General features: G+C 42.0%; 1 protein-coding gene across 1 annotated transcript; it reads left to right on the plus strand.

The window, feature by feature from the left end:
• The first annotated feature begins 7,153 nt into the window (after window positions 1-7,153).
• On the plus strand, window positions 7,154-18,745 carry LOC119858427 (histone-lysine N-methyltransferase SETMAR). The gene is made up of 2 exons (XM_038408992.2): window positions 7,154-7,540; window positions 13,194-18,745. The coding sequence occupies exons 1-2, from the start codon at window positions 7,154-7,156 to the stop codon at window positions 14,010-14,012; spliced, it is 1,206 nt and encodes a 401-aa protein (XP_038264920.1). The 3' UTR covers window positions 14,013-18,745.
• The last annotated feature ends 226 nt before the right edge of the window (window positions 18,746-18,971 follow it).

The raw sequence follows: 18,971 nt of genomic DNA on the forward strand, positions 1-18,971 counted from the left end.
CCACTATGGAAGGTGTGGAAAAGGTGTATTTTCCACTGAATGCATCCGATGAAGTGGGCTGTGGCTCACGAAAGCTTATGCTCAAATAAATATGTTAGTCTCTAAGGTGCCACAAGTACTCCTTTTCTTTTTTCTCTCTATGGTAGCTGTGATTCTGTCCTTGCAAAGGCATACACATCCTCCCCTTTCACTCTCCGTCAGGTATAAATCATGTGTCTATACTGGTCCCAGAAGGTGTAATTTCCAACTTGAGGAGACATATCCACATTAGCTCTTATGAAGCTAGTGAACTAAAAATGGAAGTGTAGCCAGCTCTAGTGTAGCTATATCCTTAGTGTTAGAGCACAGGTATCATTTCAGCACCTTTCCTGAAAGATGTAATGACTTCTTTGCTTATTCTCCATCTCCGCTTCATACCCAAACACACATAAGATGCTTTGTCAGTTGAACCAATCAAATTCAAAGAGCTTATGAAGTTCCATAAAACAAGCACTCTACATCTAATTTCCTTATAGCAGTATTTCACATATTTTCTAAAACAGAAAAAAAGGAAATTCCCAGATTAACCCCTCTCCCCACAAGGAACCATAGCTGAAATAACATTATGGTCGCAGAGACGCCTCAATGAATTGAAAACAAAATTATAATTGTGTAATGGAATTAGTTCTTTTTTTAAGGGCAAAAATTTTTGAAAGCAAAACATTTGCAAATTAAGTTTCTGCACATTACCTGTAATATTGTACCAATGCCCATTTTCTACCTATTACTTACTACCTAGAGCAGCCCCTTCATTTCCAACTACCAGACATTATAATTCCATAATTAATTCCAGTATTAAAAGGCAACTCTTTCTTCTTTTACTACATAAATAAAGTTAAGAACTGCTTTCTACCCATCTCAGGCCAACCACCACACCTATCCTATTTGTCCCAAATACATGTGTATGTATAAAACAGAAAAAAACACCTTCTCCTAACTGTCTCATAGACTTATAGACTTTAAGACCAGAATGATCATCTACTCTGACCTGCACATTGCAGGCCACAGAACGTCACCCACCCACTCTTGTAATAGACAAATATTCCCCTGTAGAGCAAAATCCAAAATTTACTGCCTCCACAGTGAGAAACTGACAACTCCTCAATAATAATAAAAAAGAAAACAAGGGGAGTTATTAGTACTTACCAATGAGAAGAAAAGATACAAGTGCCAGAAGTAGTTGCAAAGTAGCCACATATAAGACAAAGCAGATATTCTCTGCCAAATGTAACAGGCCAGCCCCCACAAAAGGTATGCCAAGAGGAAATATCTTATTAGAGGGGCAAGCCTCACAGACAAGCTAGGAAGTTAACATGAAAGGTACCCTTGAAGGACAGGCTGTTCCAGCATATTACAAGCAACTACTATATCACATCCCACTGTATGTACCTTTCTAATTTGTAAGATCTCCATAAACAGGCCTCAGATGCACTCTTGCCCAGTCTGCTGTACAAAAGTTGGATGCAGATGCTGAAATAGGCTAAGATAATTCTTGTAGAACATGGTAATGTGAAAAGCTTCTACAGTTGTTGCAATACTTATACTCTCATAAAAAAATAACATTCCACACAAACTCCCTCGTAGCTGGACTTTACAAAAACTAGACAAGCCATTTACAACACACACTTTGCTTCTCTACAAAAGAAAAAGGACACTAAACTATCTAAACTACTACATGCCACAAGGGGCCATAACAGTGGTTCCTTTAACCCAGCAATACTGTTAATCTAGCCAACTTTTATACTCTTAGCCCAGCAGAAGAATCTGTCCATTCTCGGGTCCTCTCCTTCTGCCCCTCCACCCCCACAAACACGATACAGTTCTGTGGTGACCTAGAATCCTATTTTCGACGTCTCCAACTCAAGGAAGATTTCCAACACACTTCTGAACAACATACTAACCCACAAAGACCTTCCTACCAAGACTACAGAAAGAAGGATTCTGGGTGGAATCCTTCTGAAGGTCGAAACAACAGACTGGACTTCTACATAGAGTGCTTCCACTGACGTCCACGGGCTGAAATTGTGGAAAAGCAGCATCTCTTGCCCCATAACCTCAGCCGTGCAGAACATAATCCATACACACCCTCAGAAACAACTCTGACATCATAATCAAAAAGGCTGAAAAAGGAGGTGCTGTTGTCATAATGAATAGGTCGGAATATGAACAAGAGGCTGCTAGGCAGCTCTTCAACACCACTTTCTACAAGCCATTACCCTCTGATCCCACTGAGGGTTACCAAAAGAAACTACACCATTTGCTCAAGAAACTCCCTGAAAAAACACAGGAACAAATTTGCACAGACACACCCCGGGAACCCCAGCCAGAGGTATTCTATCTGCTACCCAAGATCCATTAACCTGGAAATCCTGGATGGCCCATCATCTCAGGCATTGGCACCCTGATAGCAGGATTGTCTGGCTATGTAGACTCCCTCCTCAGGCCCTACGTTACCAGCACTCCCAGCTATCTTTGAGACACCACTGACTTCCTGAGGAAACTACAATCCATCGGTGATCTTCCTGAAAACACCATCCTAGCCACTATGGATGTAGAAGCCTCTACACCAACCTTCCACACAAAGATGAACTACAAGCCGTCAGGAACAGTATTCCCGATAATGTCACAGAAAACTGGTGGCTGAACTTTGTGACTTTGTCCTCACCCATAACTATTTCACATTTGGGGACAAGGTATACCTTCAAATCAGCGGCACTGCTATGGGTACCTGCATGGCCCCACAGTATGCCAACATATTTATGGCTGACTTAGAACAACGCTTCCTCAGCTCTTTTCCCCTTATGCCCCTACTCTACTTGCACTACATTGATGACATCTTCATCGTGTGGACCCATGGAAAAGAAGCCCTTGAGGAATTCCACCATGATTTCAACAATTTCCATCCCACCATCAACCTCAGCTTGGACCAGTCCACAAAAGAGATCCACTTCCTGGACACTACAGTGCTAATAAGCGATGGTCACATAAACACCACCCTATTCCAGAAACCTACTGACCGCTATTCCTACCTACATGCCTCCAGCTTTCACTCAGAAAACACACGATCCATTGTCTACAGCAAGCTCTACAATACAACCACATTTGCTCCAACCCCTTAGACAGAGACAAACACCTACAAGATCTCTATCATGCATTCTTACAACTACAATACCCACCTGCTGAAGAGAAGAAACAGATTGACAGAGCCAGAAGAGTACCCAGAAGTCACCTACTACAGGACAGGCCCAACAAAGAAAATAACAGAACGCCACTAGCCATCACCTTCAGCCCCCAACTAAAACCTCTCCAACGCATCATCAAGGATCTACAACCTATCCTGAAGGATGACCCATCACTCTCACAGATCTTGGGAGACAGGCCAGTCCTTGCTTACAGAAAGCCCCCCAACCTGAAGCAAATACTCACCAGCAACCACACACCACACAACAGAACCACTAACCCAGGAACCTATCCTTGCAACAAAGCCCATTAAAAAAACTTCAAAACAGACTCCAATGAGAGACTGCTGAATTGGAATTAATTTGCAAACTGGATACAATTAACTTAGGCTTGAATAAAGACTGGAAGTGGATGGGTCATTACACAAAGTAAAACTATTTCCCCATGTTTATTTCCTCCCCCTCCCCTCACTGTTCCTCAGACATTCTTGTCAACTGCTGGAAATGGCCCACCTTGATTATCACTACAAAAGGTTTCTCACCACCCCCACCCTGCTCTCCTGCTGGTAATAGCTCACCTTACCTGATCACTCTCCTTACAGTGTGTATGGTAACACCCATTGTTTCATGTTGTGTATATAAATCTCCCCACTGTATTTTCCACTGAATGCATCCGATGAAGTGAGTTATAGCTCACGAAATCTTATGCTCAAATAAATTTGTTAGTCTCTAAAGTGCCACAAGTCCTCCTTTTCTTTTTGTGGATACAGACTAACACGGCTGCTACTCTGAAACCTAAAAAAAAAGTGTGGACCAGGCTCTTTTTACAGAAAAATCTCTCTTCTCAGAAGTGAGAGCTCACCATGTTATTTATGCAAGAGCATTCTTTTAATCTTACCTACTGCTTCCTATAGTTTTTATGAACATTCAAAAAAATTGTTATTAACAGTAGAAAGAAAGAAACAAAAGAAAGAAACAGGAATTACGAACACCATAGTTATGAACTGTCCAGTCAACCACAGAGCTCATTTGGACCCAGAAGTACGCAATCAGGCAGCAGTAGAGACAGACAAAACAAAACAAAACAAAAATGCAAATACAATACAGTACTGTGTTGAAAAACTTGAAATCCTAAAATATGGCAACCCAGCCACCCAATATTTCAACTTTAAACCAACAACTTAAATGGAAAACCAAACATTTTCTACAGAAAATTTTGAATTAAAAAATGAAAATTAAAAAAAATCTGTGATAAATAGTGGTAGAAAAAATCATTTCCCAGCTAGCTCTAGGAAAAACCCATTGACTAGTCTGTTGCATTTCCAACAGATTTTACATAATAAAACCCAAGAAGTAATAAGCAGTAGCACCTATACAAGGTAGTGCCTTGTTGGCTCTTTGGATCAGCTCCAGTCATCGCCCATGTGGAAGGAGTTGCAAGAGGAAGGCCTTCTTTTATCTGCACAACTAGGTGCACCAGGATAGCAACAATGTCAAGGTGCAACAGTACAGGACAACAGCCCTCTCAAAGTGCTCCCACCTTGACCTGAGCACATGGAGGGATAATTCTGGTGCCATGGCCAGTCAGTTCCTCTGCTGAGTGTGCTAATGAGAGGGCCATCTATAGCAATTTGCCCTTAGAGATCAAGTGGCGCATCACCCTGTCACAGTGCTTAGGTCCCATGACATGAAACAATAATACTCTGTGTGGATGTAACAGTACAAGGCCTCTCTCAGCTGAGTGCCTGAGATGCTTTACAAACACAGTCATTTCACAAAGCCTCACAGAGCCTAGGAGAGGGAGGGAGCATAACAAAAATAATATAAAAAGAAAAGGAGTACTTGTGGCACCTTAGAGACTAACAAATTTATTAGAGCATAAGCTACAGCTCACTTCATCGGATGCATTTGGTGGAAAAAACAGAGGGGAGATTGATATACACACACAGAGAACATGAAACAATGGGTTTATCATACACACTGTAAGGAGTGACTAACACGGCTGCTACTCTGAAACCTAAAACTAATATACTAAGTCAGGGTGCAAGAGCACCGTGTCAGATTGTCCTGGGGCAATACAAACAATGTCATCGCCTGTATGTGAAAGTCTGCGTTTGTCTGACATGCACAATGTCACTGTGTGTGTGTGAAAGTCTGTTTGTCTGATGCACAATATCATTGTGTGTGTGAGAGAGTCTGTGTCTGGCTGATACGCACAATGTCACTGTGTGTGTGAGAGAGTCTGCGTCTGGCTGACACGCACATGTCATTGTGTGAGAGTGTGTGTCTGCCTGACACACACAAAATGTCGTGTGAGAGAGTCTGTGTCTGGCTGGTTTCAGAGTAGCAGCCGTGTTAGCCTGTATTCACAAAAAGAAAAGGAGTACTTGTGGCACCTTAGAGACTAACAAATTTATTTGAGCATAAGCTTTCGTGAGCTACAGCTCACTTCATCGGATGCATTTGGTGGAAAATACAGTGGGGAGAGTTATATACACACACAGAGAACATGAAACAATGGGTTTTATCATATACACTGTAAGGAGAGTGATCACTTAAGATGAGCCATCACCAGCAGCAGAGGGGGGAAAGGAGGAAAACCTTTCATGGTGACAAGCAAGGTAGGCCATTTCTAGCAGTTAACAAGAACATCTGAGGAATGGTGGGGGGGGGGGGAGAAATAACATGGGGAAATAGTTTTACTTTGTGTAATCACTCATCCATTCCCAGTTTCTATTCAAGCCTAAATTAATTGTATCCAGTTTGCAAATTAATTCCAATTCAGCAGTCTCTCGTTGGAGTCTGTTTTGAAGTTTTTTAATGGGCTTTGTCGCAAGGATAGGTTCTTGGATTAGTGGTTCTGTTGTGTGGTGTGTGGTTGCTGGTGAGTATTTGCTTTAGGTTGGGGGGCTGTCTGTAAGCAAGGATTGGCCTGTCTCCCAAGATCTGTGAGAGTGATGGGTCGTCCTTCAGGATAGGTTGTAGATCCTTGATGATGCGTTGGAGAGGTTTTAGTTGGGGGCTGAAGGTGATGGCTAGTGGCGTTCTGTTATTTTCTTTGTTGGGCCTGTCCTGTAGTAGGTGACTTCTGGGTACTCTTCTGGCTCTGTCAATCTGTTTCTTCACTTCAGCAGGTGGGTATTGTAGTTGAAGGAATGCATAATAGAGATCTTGTAGGTGTTTGTCTCTGTCTGAGGGGTTGGAGCAAATGCGGTTATATCGTAGAGCTTGGCTGTAGACAATGGATCGTGTGGTATGATCTGGATGAATGTCATTACACAAAGTAAAACTATTTCCCCATGTTATTTCTCCCCCACCCCCCACTGTTCCTCAGATGTTCTTGTTAACTGCTGGAAATAACCTACCTTGCTTGTCACCATGAAAGGTTTTCCTCCTCCCCCCCCCCCTTGCTGGTGATGGCTCATCTTAAGTGATCACTCTCCTTACAGTGTGTATGATAAACCCATTGTTTCATGTTCTCTGTGTGTGTATATCAATCTCCCCTCTGTATTTTCCACCAAATGCATCCGATGAAGTGAGCTGTAGCTCACGAAAGCTTATGCTCAAAAAAAATTTGTTAGTCTCTAAGGTGCCACAAGTCCTCCTTTTCTTTTTGTGTCTGACTGACACACACAATATCATTAAAAAGAAAAGGAGGACTTGTGGCACCTTAGAGACTAACAAATTTATTAGAGCATAAGCTTTCGTGAGCTACAGCTCACTTCATCGGATTTGCGAATACAGACTAACACGGCTGCTACTCTGAAACCTGACACAATATCATTGTGTGTGTGAGAGAGAGTCTGTGTCTTTCTGACACGCACAATGTCGCTGTGTGTGTGAGAGAGTCTGTCTGGCTGACACACACAATGTCGTTGTGTGTGTGAGAGTCTGTGTGTGTGTGTGTCTGTGTCGCACACTCGGTGTCTGAGAGAATGTCTGTGTCTCACACACAATGCCATCGTATGTGTGTAGGTGTCCGTGTCTCGCAGACAAAACTCTCTTCCTGTGTGTGCCCGAAGGAAAGCCCCTTGGCCACGGTCTGTCTCCCCACCTGTGGTCCCTTTAAGAGAACACACGCTTCCGGGTCTCCGCCTGCGACGTCATTCATCTCGGCCAATCACACAAGGACATGCCGCGTGGGGGGCCAATCCGAGGGGAGGGCAGCGGGGTTTGTTGCCATGGCGACAGCCGCCGGGCCTAGGCCCCGGCTGGCCGAGGGACGCCTGGAGGCGATTCCCCGGGAGCGGGACCTGAGCCGGGGGCTGGAGAGCCTGCCGGTGTCGGTGTGGCCGCCGCCCGAGGACCCCCCGCCCTTCCAGGTAGGCGGCGGCGGCGGCTCCGGCCCCGGCCCCTCACGCGGCGGGAGCTGGCCTCCGCGGCTGCCGCGCCGGAGGGAGACCGAGGAGCGTGGGCCTGGGCCGCGCGGGTCCGCAGCGTCCCCCGCGCGCCGAGCGCGGTTGGGAGGCCGCCCGGGTTGCTGGCGCCGGGGGCCGAGCCCGCGAGCCCCGCCGGCTGGGTGCAGGGGTAGGATCCGTGGCTGGGATGAGCAGGGCCCGGCTGGTCTCGCCACACGCCGTCCGCTCTCCATTCGCAGAAACGAGCTCGGGGCTCGGCGAGCCTTGCCCGACTGTGAACGCTGGAATGGGCGGTCGCCCTTGGGCCGTGTGGTCTGCTGCAGTCCGTGCCGCAGGGCAGTCCAGGGCGCTCTGGGCTTAGCCCAGAGCCCGCTCCTTGCAGGGAAGCTACTGAAAACCGATCAACGCACGCCCTCAATGGAACGTATGCGGTCCCTGGCTGGGGAGAGGGAAATACACGTTTAACTTTGAAAGCCGTGTATAAAATGGGGCTTGTAGAAACAGGTACCATTTCCGCGTGCCGTAAGTCTTTAACAGGTGCAAAGGCAGTTCGGATTGCTGGCCCCCGTCCTGAAACTGCAGCCCCAGATTGCCCTTGTCTTCCTCAGGCGGGATGTCGTTACTAGTAGCGAACTGTTTCGGAGTAGCAGCCTGGGTTTGTCTGGATCCGCAAAAAGAACAGGAGGACTTGTGGCGCCCTAGAGACGAACAAATTTATTTGAGCGTAAGCTTTCGTGAGCGACAGCTCACTTCATCGGATGCATTTGGTGGAAAAAAAAAAAACCTTGTCACCTTAGAGACTAACAAATTTATTTGAGCATAAGCTTTCGTGAGCGACAGCTCACTTCATCGGATGCATTTGGTGGAAAAAAAAAAACCTTTGTCACCTTAGAGACTAACAAATTTATTTGAGCATAAGCTTTCGTGAGCAACTGCTCACTTCATCGGATGCATTTGGTGGGGAAAAAAAAAACCTTTGTCACCTTAGACACTAACAAATTTATTTGAGCATAAGCTTTCGTGAGCGACAGCTCACTTCATCGGATGCATTTGGTGGGAAAAAAAAAACCTTTGTCACCTTAGAGACTAACAAATTTATTTGAGCATAAGCTTTCGTGAGCGACAGCTCACTTCATCGGATGCATTTGGTGGGAAAAAAAAAAACCTTTGTCACCTTAGAGACTAACAAATTTATTTGAGCATAAGCTTTCGTGAGCGACAGCTCACTTCATCGGATGCATAGAATGGAACACACACGTTGGAAGAGCTTTTAAATTGGCCTAAGGGTGTGTGTATAATAAAACAGTAATGGTCTGTTTTAAATAATTTACTCAGTCTCACAATGATTTATATATGCAGATTAACTAGGAAATTAAGGTTTCAGAGTAGCAGCCGTGTTAGTCTGTATTCGCAAAAAGAAAAGGAGGACTTGTGGCACCTTAGAGACTAACAAATTTATTTGAGCATAAGCTTTTGTGAGCTACAGCTCCATCTGCTTGTCTTTCTGTCTATTATGTAAATAAATATGCAAACTGTGTGCATATTATTATAGGCTAGGGGCCCGAAACTGGTAAACTTTCTAATGTGTCCCTTCTGAAACAAATCTGGGTTTAGAAAATCCTTACTTCTATCTGGAGATACAGGATGGGCGAGGTGATATCTTTTAGTGGACAACTTCAAGAAGTTTGAGTTCAAGAAGTTGTCCAATAAAAGATATTACCCCACCCACCTGGTGTTTTGTAATATTCTGGGACCAGCCAGGCTCCAACATTTTAGATCTAGGAATAAAATGGTTTGATTTCCAGTAACTTGCAAAAATTAAACCCCACCAACATGGTTGGCTCTTCCACTTCTGTTCAAAGAAGACTTTTTAAAAATATTTTTAAATATGAAGAATATAGCTGAGTACATGTATTTTAAAATATCCTCTATTTGGATGCCCTGCTGATGTGTTTTTACTTATTTACATTATTTTGCTTTCCAGCTGCCACTTGGCCATTTAAAAAATATAAAGCCCAAGAAAGCATGATTTACAGCTTGTACCTGCAAGACTCAGTAAATAAGCAAATAGTTGAAAGAAACAAATCTTTTTAAAAAGTAACGTTAGTACATCTTTTTGCTGCTATCTCTTTATAGATTAATGGGGAATCAAAGCACTAATTTAGGTAGTCTCAGGTTAAAAATTACATTTTGCACTTTTTTTTTTAAAGGAAGCATCCTAGATCTTAATGGAAAAGCTTTTCTCTCTAAAACATTTTCAGTTGTACTACCTCCTTTTTCCTTACTGACAGTTTTTACAGATTTTAATTTTAAAGCTATATTTCACCTGCTGGTCTCCAGAAATAAAATATATTGCCATAGGTTAATTTATAACCCAACCATTAAAACAAGTGCATTGCTAGCAGGGATTATAGTTATTTCTTCAGTAAAACAGAATCAAAGAAAGAACTTGACAGGCACTTTAGAGTGCCACTCTGTGTGAGGTGGTTTACACAAATTATATGAAAGTTTTGAAACTGTTAACAGTCACTTCTCATTCTAACTAAGGCCTGATCCAACTCCTAATGTATCCAATCTCTTTTCTTAACTATTTATAGAGAGTTACAAACAAATTCCCCAGAGGTGTATGGCTAGTTAGGTTTTAATTAAGTGGTGGATTCATAGGAAAACAGAATTTAAGAACCTGTAATCCCCTAATGAAAATGGAGCCACGTATTTGACTAAACATTACATTTATGTTACATGATGTGGGCTTATGAAATTTTAGGAAAATAGGAAACTCTCTCGTCAGTGTATAAGGGAGTATCAAAGATAAGTGAATGTTAGAAAGATTCAGAACTTGCTCTGGTTTAAGTACAAGTGGCTGAGCAAGCTCCTACTTGAGGGAAAATAAACCTTTGAATGAACTGTTATGTTCCTGCGCATCCAGAATGTAACGTAACAGGCCACTGTAACATTTTAATCACAATATGTACTTTAGGTTTCTGTACAATATGCTGCCTTCCTTCAAACAGAACATTATAAAGAAAACAAGCATGCCTCTGGAATATCTTGTTATAAATACCTATATTTTGACTCCAAAATTTAACGAAGTTTCAATCACCGTCCTTCATCATACGAATATTCACTCTGATGTGAATCTGGGCCTGCCGGGGCATTTGTGTAATTCTGAAAGCATGAATTCCAGCTTTGTGTTGTCTGAACTAAACCAAATCCCTTCCTTAAGTGGTAACCAGGTTGAAATGCAATCACCAACTCATTTTTGTCCTCTGCAGCTGTATCAATATACAGTTCTGAACACTTAGATACCTGCCTCTGCAACAGACTTTCCTCTTGTGACAATAAATCACTAGGAACGGGGCTGAATGTAACAAGATATCTACCATCTCAAAATGTAAAGCTTTTTGGATGATGAATATTAAAAATAAAAATGATGGCTAGAAATTATTTTCGAAGTCAAACACTATTCTCATCAAGCTTTTAAATTGGCCTAAGAGTGTGTGTTTGATAAAACAGTAATGGTCTATTTTAAATAATTTACTCAATCTCACAATGATTTATATATGTAGATTAACTAGCAAATTAACATCACTATCTGCTTGTCTTTCTGTCTATTATGTAAATAAATAGTAGCATATTGTATGCCTTTTCTATTTTAAGGAATTCTTTTGTGCTCAAAATAATTAACTCATGTCTGGGCACTCTAGATAAAATTAGATGCATTAGTTTTGTGGTGGGGAGGGCGAGAATTTATCTCGGGTTTATCCAGTGGGCTGGTTTTAGGAATTAAATCATTAATGTAGCACTCTGCATATTCTCCTTAAATCCACATGGACTAGGATTTGCATTTTAAAAACTGGTCTCAAAAGAGTTCATCTACATAATTAGCAAATAAGAATTAGAATGAAAAAATATAAAGTTGTTTTTAATTGCCCACCCCTGCCTCTCCTATCTCCTAATTCACCTAGACACCCATCTTCAAGTTTTTTAAAAAAAATTTGTTTCCAGATTTTGGCATATATCCAGGAAGAGATTTTTCTGGATCCATTTAGAAGTCTACATCACAATTGTCTCCCTGTGGGCAGTCTTATCTGATAGATAGGGCCCTACCAAATTCCGGGCCATGAAAAATGCGTCATGGACTGTGAAATCTGGTCTGTAGTGTATTTTTACCCTATTCTATACAGATTTCACAGGGGAGACTAGTGTTTCTCAAATTGGGAATCCTGACCGAAAAGGGAATTGCAGGGGGGTTGCAAGTTTATTTTAGGGGGGGTCACAGTACTGCTACCCTTACTTCTGAGCTGCCTTCAGAGATGGGTGGCTGGAGAGGGGCAGCTGCTGACTGAGGGCCCAGTTCTGCAGGCAACAGTGCAGAGGTAAGGGTGGTAATACTATATACCATGCCATCCTTACTTCTATGCTGCTGCCGGCAATGGCTTTGCCTTCAGAACTGGACTCCAGGCCAGCAGCCGCCGCTTTCCAATGCTCTGAAGACAAAGCTGCCACCAGCAGCAGTGCAGAAATAAGGGTAGCAGTACTGCAACCCCGCTCCCTACAATAACCACGTGACCCCCTCTATAGCTCCTTTATGGGTCAGGACCAGTAAAATTACACCACCATGAAATATCAGATTTAAATTGCTGAAATCATGAAATTTACAATTTTTAAAATCCTCTGACAGTGAAATTGACAACTATAAACTGTGAATTTGGTAGGGCCCTACTGATAGGCCAAGAAATTAAAGATGATGGAGACTGAACCGCCTTCTTATTCTGAGAGGACTGGGTTCTCTTGGGCCAGGGTTGAGATACAGCGGTGGGGCAGTGTAAGGGAAGCCAGTGTTGTCACTGGATCTGATCCATGATCAAGGACTTAGAGCTCCAGCACTGTTAATTACTACTTTCATGTCATGTTCACTTTTTTAAAAAGACAAAAATACAGTAACCAGTAATGCTATTGTTAGGAACTGCACAGTTGCAGCTGAGTACTGAAACTAAACTAAAACATATTTCTGCTTTCACAACAGACCCACCATCACAATCAGCATAGATAAAGAGAGCTTTTGGTTTATAACTTTAAATTGGCAAAACTTTGAAACAGGTCCCCTCTGTAAATATGAAATATCAAAAGATTCTAGGAGCTACTAACTTATATAGCAGATGCTTGAAGAACAGTGGTCATTTGAAAGGCAGTTATAACTATGAGGCACCTGGGAGATGTTAAACAAAAAAATAAAGTGCATTACATTTTTTTCCTGTCTTTACAGGACACAGATCTCAAAATGTTATATTGTAGTGAGCTGATTAGTATGTGCGTTTTGGGGGGCCAGGTTTTCAAAAGTGCCCACTATCCATTAGTCTCACTGGAAGCTCCTGGGAGTCAAGTTCTTTTGAAAATCTGGTCCCTTTCATGAGAAACGTTGTGTTTGTCTCTGTGAAGGGGAGTATAGTTAACAAAATTATTTTAGGTTTCAGAGTAGCAGCCGTGTTAGTCTGTATTCGCAAAAAGAAAAGGCACCTTAGAGACTAACAAATTTATTAGAGCATAAGCTTTCGTGAGCTACAGCTCACTTCATCGGATGCATTAATTATTTTAATTTGTCATCTCTTTGCAGTACAGCCCAGAGCATGTGGCGGGAGCAGGAGAAGACACCGACCCTTCTGAAATCACTTTTCCAGGATGTAATTGTCTTACTGCTTCCTGCGTGGCCAACACTTGTTCGTGTCTTCACCATGGTGAAAACTATAACAGTGCATGCATCAAATACATAGGAAGTGAAGTGGACTATGCTAGACCTATTTTTGAATGCAATACCATGTGCCATTGTGGTGAGTTCTGTCAAAACAGGGTTATTCAGAGGGGTTTACAATTCAGACTTGAGGTGTTCAAGACTGTTAAGAAGGGTTGGGGCCTCCGCACACTGGAGTTCATACCTAAAGGAAGATTTGTGTGCGAATATGCTGGTGAAGTTCTATGCTTCCGTGAGGCATGTAGAAGAATACAGGCACAGACACCAGAGGATTCAAACTATATTATAGCTGTGAGGGAACACTTGTATGACGGACAGATAATAGAGACATTTGTTGATCCTATGAATATAGGAAACGTTGGCAGGTTCCTGAACCATTCTTGTGAGCCAAATTTATTTATGGTTCCTGTCCGAATTGACTCACTGGTGCCCAAACTGGCACTTTTTGCTGCTGTTGCTATCTCTGCTGGAGAAGAACTTTCATATGATTATTCTGGAAGATTTCTTAATGTACCATTAATCAAAAGAGAGCAGGAAATGTTGGAGGAAGATGATATAATGAAAAAACCCTGTTACTGTGGTGCTAAATCATGTGTTGGTTTTTTACCATATGATAGCTCTCTGTGCTATACACCAGGCAACCAAACTTTTGGCAACGTTTCTCAAGGAAACAGCCGTGCATAGGGATTCAAAAAGATTGATGTAGGTGAATATAGCATCTATTGTCAGATATGCCTAGATAAAAATGGAATGAGATTCCTTTGCGCTGCCACCCAAAAAAATGACCATAGGTTCCCCTCTCCACAGATATACACACACACGAACAGCTCCAGCAAGGGTAGAATTATAATAGCAAGATGTGGGAGGGGGAAATGGGAAATGCCACTCCACTTAGCTTCAAGTGAACGGTTAAATGACTAATTAGGACTACAGGCAAAGTGTAGGAAGTAATTGTTATGTACACTATAATCTTACACAGTTAGAGGCATATGCTCAGGACACAGTGAACCCATAACTTTACATCTCAGTAAGGGTTAATATTTAACACATAGGTGAAGGAGAAGTCAGAGCAGAGGCACTGATGGTACAAAATAAACAGAAGCTAAGGCAGGTATAAAGTGCTGTGGGTGAGTATGTTAGATAGTGTGCTCTTTTCAGGAGAGGAGATTGCAATCTGCTTTACTGCTCTGACTGTTAGAGCTGGCCTTGGGCAAAAGCCAAGACAGAGTTCCTGACAACTTGCTGAACGATCTCCTGTACTCCACTATTCGAGGTGGATGATGCCAGAGATAGCTAAATGGGTGACTTGTTGCCACAGCTAACCTTTTTCTGTTAAAATAAGAAATCTTAGGATAACTAGCCACATCTCAAAGGACAGTTGAAGGTTTTGATAATAAGGCATGTTTCAATGGACAGTGAGATATATAGAAACAGATTGAATTAGAATCGTAGGTGCAGAAAAGAGGGAATTTGGGGAGATGAGTTAGATAAGGGGGAAAAATCACTTAAGAATTAAAGCTGGGGAAAAAAATCAGGTGACAAGTGCAAATTAACAGTGGCATTTTCAAAGGTGGCACCGGTTTTTTTGTTTTTTTTAAACTGTGTGCCATTAATAGTTCCTGCAAACTAAAACTATTTAAATCATGAATTGCCTTGCCTGTTCTGGAGCCTGTTTGAAAATTAGGAGTCACTTTCTTTTATCCAACACTGTAGCTGAGCCCCTCTTCTTTCATGACTAGCTTTTACAGAATATTAAGTAAAATGCATTCCTTCCTCCCCATTTTTTGCCAGCTCTTCCTGCTCACCCCTCTTGACTGTAACTGGCTAGGGAGCTAATTCTGTTCCATGAACACTTGACTTTGCATTTTCTCCTCTGTTGCCTGAAATGGACTCTGTACCCCAGGCCTTCTCTGATCATTCTAACTTTTTCTGAACTGGCTCCATCTCAAGGCATAGGCTCTGTTAGCCACAAGAGGGCACCAATGTAGATGTATAGTCATCTCTTCGAAATAGCATGGATCACCTCAGTGATGCTTCCAGCTGATGTTGGCAAAACAACTGAGGGAGTGTGCAGAAAATCCAAACTTCACTCTGTGGAGTAGTACAATACACTACCTGTGTGTCTGGCAAAACAGACTGAAGTGGTAGATGCTAATATACAACACCTTTGCGAACAAGCATCTGTTTCTGCATTGTTCAACAGATGGCAGAGAGAAGAGGGGTTAATTTTTTTTTTAATAGTCCTTTCAAGCATTTTTTATGCAGTCAGATGTTTTATTGTTAGCCTGTTTTTTCCTCTCAAACCAAATTGTTTTTCTGCCTTGGGTTATAAGGAACAGGGAAGCAGAGTTTTGTCATTACAGATAGGAGGGATAGTGGTGTTTCAAAGATACATAAAGTAATGGCTACACTTTACAACTAAAAAATACAAAATCTTAAGCAGTATGAGTTAAGAAAGTTGCTAGTTTTAGGCCAATTGTTGTGGACCAGTGACTGTCCCACAACCATCCACTAGCGCGATTACTGATTGTCATCAGTCCATAACCATCTGATGGTGTCAGAGTACCTCCTCTTTCTCCCTTAGAAATAATTGCTTCTGCTAGTGGTGTATGGTGGAGGTGTACATAAGAGAAGCTTCCTATTGGTTGCTGTCTTGACTAAGTAAAGTGCGGCAAGGGTGGCAACCAACTCACCTATCCTCAAGAGATGAAATGCACAATCACTTAGCACTTAATTTTTCTTTGGGGGCAGAGGGAATCTTATTGTAAGTAAGCAGGATATCTCAATTGAATTTCCATCTTGTATCTATTTCTTTAATTTTGAGATTAACATTTTTATGCATGAAGCATCTGCACAAAGAACCACCCTTGCCCCTACCTAAAACTGATCTTGACTGAACATTCCAGATGTTGAAAATGTAGAACATGGAAGAAGTTTTAGAGCTCAAGAAAAGACCATACTTTGTTCCTTCTCGGCAGATAGGCCCCAATCAGGGCAGAGCTACTCACAGACCCTAGTTTAGAAAAGGAAAAGGGTCTCTCACGCCTTTCCTGTAATTCCATACCGTCTTTCTTTGTAGCATGCTTTAAGTCCAGTCTGTTTCAGTTGGGCTAGTTTCAAGATTTAGTGCTCCCCTATGCTACCTTCTACCCCCAGTTTCCAGTGTCCCATCCCCCGCCCCTCCCAAAATCATACTACTGGGAAACTGACACTACCTTTGCGGTAAAATTTGAAGGGCAAGTAGATTTATCTATGCACTGCTTAGTTCTGGCTGCTGGACAAGCCTATTTGTAATGTTTTGTCTTGTGCTATTGGGTGGTACAACATATATTAAAGTCAGTTTTTGAGAACAGGATAGATGGGTCAATTGCCAGTGGATCAAATTTAATTATAATTTTTTTAAAAAAACCTAAACCTGCATTTTGCAACACAGAAAAATCCATTCAGTCCATAAAAACTAATACAATATGTACTCTTAAGTGGCTCACTTACTGAGTAGCTCATGTTATCTTAATTCACTGTACCTTGGGTCTATTAAATATCACAGCGTTCAAACATACATGTTTGTCCAATAAATTTGTAAACAAATCTGCTTTATTCGGGTACTTTGGAGTAATTGCCGGTAAAGTATTGCAATGGTGGAGAACCTTCAGCAAGGTGGCTACTGTTTACTGCAGTGCCTCAGAAGCAATATTGCACCTTTGCATTTTGATTTTCAGCAGTAAGAGGATGGCATGAATGGTTCCACACCATACAACCATTTCACAGTAGGATAAGGAATACAATTCTATGAACCTAGTTCCAGTTCCACATGCTGCTGCTTTTCTAACTGGAAAAGATGGTCAGTGACAACACCCTTCACGATCTGTTCCTGTAAGTCCTGCACATTTGCGAAACAACCAGTGAGGGGGCCACTTCTGCCAAACACTTAAGAAAAGAACACTAAGGGTAGATGTTATTAAAAGATAGTTCTGTGTCTGCTTAATTATTTGTTTTTATGTCCCATTCTGCTGAGTGAGACACTATTGTACTTTTAAGTTTGTAAGTAGTATGTATTTCCAATCATACTATTTGTCCTGTTGGAGCAGTCAGCACCTAAACAGTTTAAATACACACTCTAATTTGCTACCCTGTTTTTCTGAAGGATGTTGGCCAGATAGCACCTCCAGTGACAAAATGCACCTTCACTGTTTTCCAGGTGTTAGTTTGCAAAAGGAATATCTCATCCACCCATTTTGGAAAGGGAAGAGTTTTGGTTTTGCTCGCTGTTACTGAGATGCTAGTCTTTCCCTAGTTTCCCATTTTGACAACCCACACGCTCCCTAAAGCCCATCTACAATTTCACTTCTGTCAAAGAAAGACAATTAGATCTTGTGCTAGGATCAAATTTTTATGCAAAGTTTGGAGTAATGCACAGAAGCCATCCAAGACAAGGTCGGATTCAAAATCAAATGCCTAAGACCAAAAGATCCTATTGGTATTACATTGTTTTAACTTTCTAAACAATGTTAAAAATAAAGTCCCCAAATCATAAGTTTTATCAGTATAGCTGTAAGTGACATGAATGTAGCTTCTATCCTCAACTATGAGTTGTGTGAACGTATTTTTGCATTTCTAAAGTGCCTTTCAGCCAAGGATCTGCAAACATAAGGCTTCAAGTGTTGCCAAAGAGCCCACTATTGCCATAAGTCTGAAGTCAGGCCCCAAACAGAAGAAACACTGCACAAATGGGAAAAAATGTGATAATTTTTCTCATTCAGTAGCCACTACCGGCTCTCTGGCTAGCTCAGTGGTTCTCAACTCTGGTCCACTGCTTGTTCAGGCAAAGCCCCTGACGGGCCGGTTTGTTTACCTGCAGCGTCCGCAAGTTTGGCTGATAGCGGCTCCCACTAGCCATCCATCCTGCAGCACCGATTGGCCTGGAGCGGCGAACTGCGGCTAGTGGGAGCCGCGATCGGTCAAACCTGTGGACGCGGCAGGTAAACAAACCAGCCCAGTGCACCAGGGGCTTTCCCTGATCAAGCGGTGGACCAGAGTTGAGAACCACTGTGCTAGCTGCATACAAGACAATGAAACAAAACGTACAAGGATGTTGCTATCGTTCCCACACAGTGGGCATGTGTTTATTGTGTATATGGCAGGAGGTGTTTTGTTTTTGCACATTGCTGTCTTACTAGGCAGGGCAAGTTTGGGAAAACCATGTGCCACAACGGAAAAACTAAGGAGCTGCCTAATCTTATCATAACAGTGCAACCACTGCCTGTTTCATAGCACTAGTTTAGTAAATGTGATATAGCAGACAAAGGAAGTGTCCTTTCATTTTATTTGTTCCATTTCTCCATTGTGTTTCCTTATCAGCGTTAGATCCCATTACTTTAACTAATAATCCTTTTTTGGGAGGGGACCGCTTCCCCATTTAAAAAATAAAAAAAGCCTTTGTAAGCATAGTAGAGCTTTTCTCTTTTGTGGGGAACTGTATGTACAGTCAGCCAACAGTCAAGTAATATGAACCAGTCACTCTAGTTCAGTTCCATACAGTTCAGGATGTATAAAGCTGCAGTTAAAGAAAATATGTAGATAGCCAATCTGATCAAGGAGATCATTCAATAATGTTGTCTGTCAGATATATTAATTGTTAAACAA

This window comes from Dermochelys coriacea, chromosome 7 (genome assembly GCF_009764565.3).
Source record: "Dermochelys coriacea isolate rDerCor1 chromosome 7, rDerCor1.pri.v4, whole genome shotgun sequence".
In the NCBI taxonomy this organism is placed as follows: domain Eukaryota; kingdom Metazoa; phylum Chordata; order Testudines; family Dermochelyidae; genus Dermochelys; species Dermochelys coriacea.

What these genes read in the sequence shown, in the direction of transcription:
- LOC119858427 (XM_038408992.2), top strand. Translation starts at nt 7,154, where the DNA reads ATGTCTGTGTCTCACACACAATGCCATCGTATGTGTGTAGGTGTCCGT. An exon ending in AGGACCCCCCGCCCTTCCAG is followed by an intron (nt 7,541 to 13,193) that starts GTAGGCGGCGGC and finishes ATCTCTTTGCAG; the next exon opens with TACAGCCCAGAGCATGTGGC.